Source organism: Mus caroli, chromosome 16 (assembly GCF_900094665.2).
Source record: "Mus caroli chromosome 16, CAROLI_EIJ_v1.1, whole genome shotgun sequence".
Taxonomy (NCBI): Eukaryota; Metazoa; Chordata; class Mammalia; order Rodentia; family Muridae; genus Mus; species Mus caroli.
Genome location: NC_034585.1, coordinates 54,893,773 through 54,903,211, shown reverse-complemented (window position 1 = coordinate 54,903,211; position 9,439 = coordinate 54,893,773). Strand labels below are relative to the sequence as shown.

At 38.9% G+C, this 9,439-nt stretch overlaps 1 protein-coding gene across 2 annotated transcripts in view; it reads left to right on the top strand.

Annotated features, from left to right (window-relative positions):
* Positions 1-9,235, top strand: part of LOC110312088 — a 13,456-nt gene extending 4,221 nt beyond the window's left edge. For both annotated transcript variants that reach the window (XM_029470841.1, XM_021185637.2), the window contains 4 exons: positions 6,019-6,239; positions 6,677-6,817; positions 7,698-7,817; positions 8,949-9,235. In XM_029470841.1, the coding sequence (XP_029326701.1) occupies positions 6,144-6,239; positions 6,677-6,817; positions 7,698-7,817; positions 8,949-9,164 (573 nt within the window). In that variant the 5' untranslated portion in view covers positions 6,019-6,143 and the 3' untranslated portion in view covers positions 9,165-9,235. The remainder of the gene's footprint in view (positions 1-6,018; positions 6,240-6,676; positions 6,818-7,697; positions 7,818-8,948) is intronic.
* Positions 9,236-9,439: the final 204 nt, after the last annotated feature.

Here is a 9,439-nt window from a genome sequence, read left to right as displayed (position 1 = left end):
GAAGGGAAGAGAAGAGAAGAGAAGAGAAGAGAAGAGAAGAGAAGAGAAGAGAAGAGAAGAGAAGAGAAGAGAGAAGAGAGAAGAGAGAAGAGAGAAGAGAGAAGAGAGAAGAGAGAAGAGAAAAGAGAAAAGAAAAGAAAAAAAGAAAGGGAGGGAAAGGAGGTAGAGGGAGGGAGGGGAAAGGGAGAGAGAGAGAGAGTCTTTTTGCCTTGTGGTTTAAGAAGAGATATTCATCTATCACAGCAGGAATATCAAAGCAGTAGGATCATGAGGTAACTGGTAATAAACCTAAGAAAAATAAGGAAAAATCTTGATTAATTATAAAATGTCACACATTAATTTAGATTTACTAGAAGAATGGTGGATGGGGAAAGGCTAACACCTGAAGAACATCTTAATATAGTTCTCTTTGCCACTAAGTTGTTGTTTTTTTTTTTAACATCACATTCCTGTCATATCCAGTCAGCATGCCAGCTCATGCCAATGACACGCACATGAATCAACCACCTACCTTCACCACCCTCCTAACACCTGTACCAATCTTGTGTAGCTTTCTTTCCATCAAAGGATGGCACTGGCTACTTGGGTTCTATAGTTTTGGGGTTTGATTTTGTTTGTTTGTTTTTTTCCCTAGTGTTTGGGTCAAACTAAACTAGTATCAAACCAAGCACATGTATGTCTAAACAGAGACAGCCATGTTTTTTCTCATCTAATACTACAGACTCGCTCCTCCGCAGAGAAGGAACTGTAGCAGTCCAGGGAAAGTAATCTCAGGAAGGATTGTCCATTCCACAGATCTGCATAGAAGGGTGGGGCTTGGGGGTCTGTTTTATTTTCTGCTGTTGTAATTGTTATTTGGGGAGTGGAGGTAATGACTGTAATGGTGGTGGTTGTGTGTGTTGTGTGTGTGCGTGCCCGTGTAAAATAGACAATGAAAATTTCTTGCAATGGTGTCTAACGTCATTGTAGTAAACGTTTAGCAGTAAGTGTGCTAATAATACAGACACTAGAGTCTCATTGGTGAGATCATAATTTCCCTTCTCTTGGGATACGATTATGTTGCTTTTCTGTCTGTGCTATTTTACACAGTTTTCACTAGGATGCACACTTAGGTGGATCACATGGGCTTCCTTAAATGACGGTGCAAGTGTGGTTGCTATAGTTACTATAAAGACAAGTTGTCAATTCTGAGATTGTATCTCTGCAAAAGGTTACAGTTTTAAATACTAATGCATTCTATTTCCTGATCATCCTCTTCTCTATGAAATATTTAAGGATTTGCACTTGTGTCTATTGTAATGTGAAGCAACAATGTCTCATATTCCACTGACCTATAATAAGGGTGATTTGTACTTTCCTAAGAATACATTAAGGTTATATATAGGCAGTGATCTTTTATTCAATCACAAGACTGTTCATTTTTTTAAAATGTGATTTCATATGCTAAGAAGAAGGAAAACCAAAATGTCGATGCTTCAGTGCTTTTTAGAAGGGTGAACAAAATACTCACAGGAGGAAATACGGAGACAATGTGTGGAGCAGAAACTGAAAGAAAAGGCCATCCAGAGACTGCCCCACCTGCGGATCCATCCCATATACAGCCACCAAACCCAGACCTTATGGTTGGAGGTGGGGAAGTGCTTGATGATAGAAGCCCTGATATGGCTGTCTCCTGAGAGGCTCTGCCAGAGCCTAACAGAAACAGAGATAGAAGGTGGCAGCAAGCCATTGGACTGAGCTAGAGGACCCCTGATGGAGTTGGAGAAAGGACTGAAGGAGCTGAGGGGGTTTGCAGCCCTATGGAGGGAGCAACAGTGTCAACAGGCCAGACACCCCCGGACCTCCTGGGTACTGGACCACCAACCAAAGAATACACACGGAGCAACCCATGGCACTGGCACATGGTACACAACATTTTAAAGTTGATTTAAAACTTTTTAAAGTTGCAGAACAACTCTCAAGATCAATGTGTACTGCCAAAATAAACTTGGATGTGTTGTCTTCGAAAAAAAAATGTGATTTCATATGCTTTTCTTTGAATTATATGTAAGAAAGTTCTAGACTGTAGGGATTGATTTAGGGAAAAAAATATAGGCATGGCTGAAAGTTTACAGAATTAATTTCAAATATGTATTATTCTAAGTAGGATTATTTATTAGTTATCAAATTTTATATTTTGTTCATTATCTTTCTATTTTGAAAAAGAGAAGAGTTCATACATACCTAATTAATTTTTGTTTGTTTTGTTTTGTTGGGAGACGAAACCCTCATGAATATTGAGTAAGCCAGCCCACTGCCTGAGCTACACCCTAGAAGTCATTATGTTTGAATGGAAGAGCAGGGAAGCCATGAGTGCTACAGCAACTGTGCCCACAGCAGTGGTCGCTTAGTATAGAGCTTGTCACATCTCAGCAGATCAACAGCAAGGAGCTTAGGCAACATGCAGAAATGACCTATTGCCTTCAAGCTCCACCTCCAAGGCCTAATGTCTGCTACCCGCACTCATTTCAAAAACATTCCACAACCTCACAAAGCAATGCCGCCACCACCTGCAAAACATGACACTATGCTGTAAGCATCGGTATGGGCGACCCTGCTTTAAATACAATTTCAAAATATTGCCAACAAAATGAGATAAAAGGGACCACACGAAATCCATCCGCTTCTGTTCTATAGACATGGAAATGACCAGTGCGGTGCAGAGACGGAGGAAGAATCACAAAAGTTGCAAACTATTCAAAAAAGAATATATAAAAATCAGAATGTAAAATAGAAAATAAAAATCTTAAAAGCAAGAGTTGAAAAATCAGATTTTAAAATAAATAGGTGGTATGGATATACATCTCTTTAGAAGATATTTATAAGCAGCGAGTATATGAAAAATGATCAACATCACTAAAGAATATACATCAAAGCCACAGAGCGATAGTATCTGGTTCCATTTATAAGATTTGTAAAAGGTGTTGGCAAAAAAGAAAAACAGAGAAAGAGAAACTCATGTCCTGTGGGAAAAATAAAAATAAATGAATATACACCATTGGAAATTAGCACAGAGGTATCTCAAAAAAATACACTATAAGCCAGTAATGGCTCAGTGAGAAAGACACTGGCCACTCAAGCCTGGTGACTTGAGTTCTATCCCAGGAACCCATGAAAAAGTGGAAGGGGAACTTAAACTATTCTTTGAATTTTTCTTTCTGTATGTTATTATTTTTTCCTTGCATCGACATTATAGACTTTGAGGACCTCATCAGACCAGTTTAAAAGTGAGTGTGGAAGGGAAACGACAGTCAACATATATTTTTTAAAAGATCTTTAAAATAATTTTTCTGTCTGGCATACCAACAAGAAAGTGTTGATATTGTAAACATTTGTGATACATGCATTAATAAATAGAGCAATTTAAAAAAAAACGAGTCATAGGAAATCAGACTCTTCTGACTATTTCTTCTTTGGTGACCAACTTTCCACCTTTGACGTCCTTTTAACAATGTTTTCAGGTGAGCATAATTCACTCTATGGCTCTGAAAGGAAAGGCAGTCTATAAAGTGGTCTAGGAAACAGGAAGAACTAACACCGAGTCCCCTTCCCTCAAGAAATTTATAAAGTAATGAAGCACCTTTGTCCACAAAGAACACAATAAAACAATAACTGCTCTGCAAAAGTTATTCTTAATGATAAGGACTTCTCAGTTAAAGCGCCCCTTGCTTCTTCTTGGTTAGAGATGACAAGATAGAGTAACACTGAAAACACAAGAACTTGGATTAAGTTTTTTTAAATGTAAAAGGAATTATAGAACACACATGCACACAAAGCCTTCTTCATTTTTTTCAACATACACACACACAAAGCCTTCTTCATTTTCTTTTCAACACATTCCAGGGATGAAGATACAAGGACATCAGATAACAAAATTGATCTCACATGCTAATTCAAAGGCCAACCCCAAAATATAACAGTTTGAAGGAAATCATGTTTTCATATATATATATACATATATACACATATATATATACATATATATATATATATGACAGCCAAAGTGCTTGCAGAAAGACTTCAATTTCTACCTTATATATTTCTGTAATGTTGGAATATTTTATAATAACCATGCTTTTCATTTCCAATTAGAAAAAGAATATGTCATAAATGTGTATATTAACATCCATTAGGGAATGATATTGAAATAATTCCTTAGAATGGTTCTGTTACTTTCCTTTACCATAGCAAAATGACTACAAAAGCTATAAAAATATGGAAAGAAAAAAATGAAAAAAAAAATCACCAAAGCTCTTTCCAAATGGTTAAATTGAAATATTAACAGTGGTTTTTTTTAGTCATGTCTGACCATGGGACAGAGCTAGTATTCATACATATGAGTGTGTAAATATACATAGTATATATGAATATAGATACATATATTCAACTTTATGCAGAAGGAATGGTAGATCATTAAATGTTTGTATGGAAGTATCGTAAGGATCATGTAGAGATATCCAAATGTTCATAAAATCTTTCTATAAAATCTATAGCTCGTAGATTCATTCTCATATAAACTTTATCATATTGAGAGTGATAAACCAAACTTCTTTATCACTAGCCCCTATTCCTTGCACAGTATTCTGATTTTTTGAAAAGTGTCAAGAAATGGGGAAGGATGAATTGGGTTCTTAGTCTACTGAGCTGTGAGCAGAACCAGTAGACAATCCTCTCGGCTACTACGTTCTTTCCCCTTGGCTTGCTTTGACCCTCAGAGTCCAGTAGCCCCACATGTCTTAGCACTTCTGCTTCCCAAGGACTCTACCATGGAGATCTTGACAGTCCAGACATGTCAGGGCAGCACACTAGCTGCTAGAGAATGTCTCCTTCATCCAAGATCACCAGCAGTGCAATTTCTACCATACAGAACTTTATTAGAAGCTTTTCAAGAATGTTCTTATAACTGTTTCTCTCAAGGTGTGTCCTTGCTTTGGGAGCAGCAGGTTAGAGATGCAGTGTGTCAGACTCCATGAATCAGAGGTTTGCATTTGAACCAACACCCCAGGTGATTCCTATGCAAAAACTATGGTGTGAGAAGCACTGTCTTAAACCACCTCTCCTTTCTAAAATGGAAGCATCAATTCAACTGGGACAAGGGCAGTGTTGAATCAGGAATCAAAAGAGACATTTTTATAATCATTCCTTCCTTTAGATGACCTTGTATGTGAAACTCAGTCCTGAATGCTTAGCTCTTAACTTAACATGGCTCCTCCTCCCTCTGGAGGCTGTTAAGCCCCTCACCCTCTCACAGAGATGAACTTCTGGACACATGCTATTCCCATTTTCATTCATCTAGACATGAATTTAAGTCCAAGTAGAGATCCACCAGGCAGATGGAATAGTTTACCCTTTACTTACATGGAAAATATAATGTAATCAGCACCAATTCAACACATTGCCTAAAATCACCCCATTATAAGCCATAGAAATAGTGAAATAAGTACAACAGCCCCTGTCCTCAGGAGATAATGAAGAAGTTGATGCCAGGATACACAGAGACTTCAGAGCGATGGAGTGAACCCAAAGTTCTCACAGAGGAACTGGGAAATGATGACCTCATCTCTGTCTGCCACTATTAACACAAATTTAAAATGTATACTTATCAGAAACTCTGGCCTACTCTCCCAGCTGCCATGATTTTGATTTTTTCAGAACTCTCCCACATTAAGCTCAGCTGTGTCTTGCTGAGGCCTTATGTACTAGGTTTGGAATCACGGGGTAGGCTAACTGTGGAGCCAGCATGCTGCTATCATAGGTATTAAAAGAGAGGAGTGAGTGAAGGAAATGAATTACATTACATCACTACATCACTATCCTAGAGCATATGAGCCTTCTCTAATCATCTTTAGAAATATGAGCAAGAACACTGAACATGGAGGTAATTAGAAAGAAAAGCTCCTCCCACAGACAGCTTTTTCCGGTATCCTTTGACTAGAGTCATTCTTTCATTGAGAAACGGTGTCTTTCTTGGTTGGCTAGTTACTGTTCATCCCAGCTGGAAGAAAATTCACCTTGTTGCTAGAAGCGGGCTAGCATATCAGATTTAAGAAGTGCTCTACAACCGTGAGAAGCTCGTTTTACGGTCGAGTTCCCTTGATGCTGAAATGTTTTCCTGCCATCCCTTCTCTGAAGAATGCACAAAGGCGTTGAACCAAGTTGTGGCTTACCACCTGCATACCTCCCATGTGTATTTTGCCATGGTTAGTATGGACTCTTAGGAGCTATGTGGGAGGAGTTTGCTCTAATCTGGGTGATAATGGATTTGCTATCCTTGTAGAAATGCTTGTGGCTACATCTGCAGTTTGATATTAAGCAAAATGGTAACTCAATAGTTAGGATGCGGATGATTTGCGGTCTGTTGATTTAGAACTCTAACCATGGGCTACGAGAAGGAGAAAGCCAACATTTTCAGTGGGTATTCCCCCCACCAAATACACAGGCATTAAACAGCAGAGGGAGGCAGAATAAGTGGGTTTATACCAATATGTGGTTTTGTTTTAAGTGTAGACACATTTGGGATTAACAAAACTTTCACTGCACCTCTGTCCTGAATCTAACAATGACTGATTGCAAGTGTTAGTAACAAAACTAAGCTTTCCTCGTGCCCAGTGTCCTCATAGTCTCATCTCTATCCTAGGCCCAAAATTTCATGACTGCCCAAGAGGAGACTTTTCCTTTCTCCTTTGAAACCCTGGCTGATTCAAGGAGGGAATATGCAAATAGATTCCTAAAGCATCTATGGACCCGTAACAAAAAGATCTGCCCTCCAACGTATGAGGTAACGATAATTTTGTTGTGATCATCTCTGCAGGGCGTGGTCTAGTCCAGGAAACAATGGCTTGCTATCTTAGCTTATTCATATTGTTAGATGGCCTGCTTTGTAGCTAAACTCAAGAGTAAGCATGTGTACATTTGGGGTAAAACTTGGTCACTGAATGCTGTTTAGTTTTTCTCAATGAACTAAGCCAAGGGTGCTCTCTACATCAGGAGCACTAGCTCTACCTGAGGATCCTAGAAATGCAAATTCATCAACCCTGGTCCTGGACAAGTTAACAATTTGTTTGGAGTTGTGTGTTTGACAAGTTCTTCATTCCATCCTAACTTGATCCAGGTGTCGTATATACTGAGAAACAGCATATTTACAGACCCACTAACACCCTCTTTTATGTCACTAATTTATCCACAGGTTCAGGTATTTATTATCTCTCTTGTCAGTGTCTTATTATGCCTTATTTCTCAGGGAAGGCACGCAAAACAAATGGACTGAAACTCAGGGACATTACATGCCTGGTTATCTAAAACATTGCTGTTGTTTGTAACCGAAGCTTTATAAAAAGATATGTCTGAAATTGAGAAAATAGTCCTATCACCATAGAATTCCAAAGCTAGTGAAATAGTTGAATATATACCCGCACCATTCACCCTCCATGTCCTTGATCTGTAGCACATTAAAAATGATCTCTGTAGGTAAAATATATGATTTTATAAATCCTTTTAATTAAAATCAGTGTTTAAAGTGAGCCACCCAGACTCAGCTGATTCCAAGGCACTCCAGCTTGTGGAAACTATCGGATTGTGCAAGTCTCCTCATTATGTGTAATGCAGAATGTAACACTGTTCTGTGGAAGAAAAGTAACCAGCCTGTTCCTCTCCAACAGAAGGTCGATATGAAGGAAATAACCACACCTAAAAGTGCCTTACAAATGGCCCAGAAGATGGAAGAGACATTAACCAACATCTTGCTAACCCTAAAGGCTGCTGCACGTCATGAATCAGATGTAAGTAGTTAATTGAGTCTCATGGTGCCACCTCTCATTTTGGGCTAGCAATTTTCCTATGGAATGGGCAGATACAAGTACAATGTGTGGATTGAAGGGTCAAGAGAATTGATCAAGAGCATTCAAAACCTCTAGGTGAATATGGGCACCCACCCACTTAGAGCATGCTGGGGTTTTTCATCAGCACTGTAGATCCCTTCATGGAACAAGCACTCACATTATGTGTGTTTATCCCCAAAGAAGGGCAGAAACTTATTGCTAAGAGTGACTGGGACATGAGAGGTTAGAGATCTTAATAATCCTTATTAAGATTGCAACACATTATGGAATAGACTTCTCAGAAATAATGTGCCCTGGACAATTATACAAAATACTGGTCTGGTGCCAGCTTGCAAACTTCATTCTGAAATACCTAAGCTCACGTCTCCTGAAATATTTGGAGAGCTAACTACCAAAAACTGCTGGCATCCACTCACAAGATGTTTTGTTTGCTAGGCTTTGCATAGGGTCTCTAATTTGCCTTTGAACTAAGTTCCAGGGAATGCTACTGCCAGCTGGGAGGTACCATTTGAGATGCTATTATACTATAGTCTTGATGACATCTTCCTGCCAATTGATAAACTAACTCTTCCTCTGCAACGTAGAACTTACTCATCAAGCCCATAGCATCCCAGGAACCCAAAAGGAAGAAATCACCATAGCACAAAAGTTAGACAATACACTCAGCAAGGGAACTCTAAAGAGATGTAAGTAGCTGGGCTTTAGGCCTGAATACTACATCTAAGTCTTTGAAAATGAGCTCTGGGTACCTAGTCAAAGTCTCCATGTGATTCAAGTTAAGGGAATTTAAGTGTTTCTTAAAGAGATCTACACCCCTGAAGAAATACCCAGGCACGCTGAGTGCCTATACTCACCCAGAGATTTTGAATGTCTTTGATCTGCATGCTTGGCCCTTCCATCTACAAATGAATTCTCTGGCTCTTCTCAGTGCTCCAGGAGTGATTTGTTAGGTTTGGACAGAACTTGAGATTCTGGGTATCTGCAGTGCTTTGGACTACAATTTGGGCATATTTCCTCATGTTTCAGGCATGGTCCTTAATGAATGTCCTTTCCCGTTGTTTATGTCTGTAGCTCTTAAAATTTTTAACATCGGTCCTCCGTAAACAAAGAGAGTTTAAGGAGTATCTGGAAAGGCAACTTTCTCCTCCGCAAAAAGGTAAAAGAAAGAATGAAAAGGAAGCCCAGATGGAACAACCTTCTACCTCATCGGGTGTAAAAGGGCTTAACCTCAGAAGCAAAAGAAGCAAGCCTGGAGATCATAAAGCCATCACCACCTCCAATTGCTGAAGACTGCTTTCTTTTTCATTTTCCTAATGCTCAATGTTTAGGTAAAAAATAAATCTGTTTTGCATCATAAATGTGCTTAAGAGTTTAATGAATGAGAAGGGACAGATGGGGAACTGATAAAAGTATCCTGAGGGTATGCGTACATTAAATTTGCTTTCACTTATGGTTCTCAAACATTCTGTGCCGATCAAGATTAGGGGAATTCAAATACAAGTGATTGTGTAGAAATTAAGTGGTAAGACTCTTTATCTTATGCGTATGGGTTGTTTTGCCCT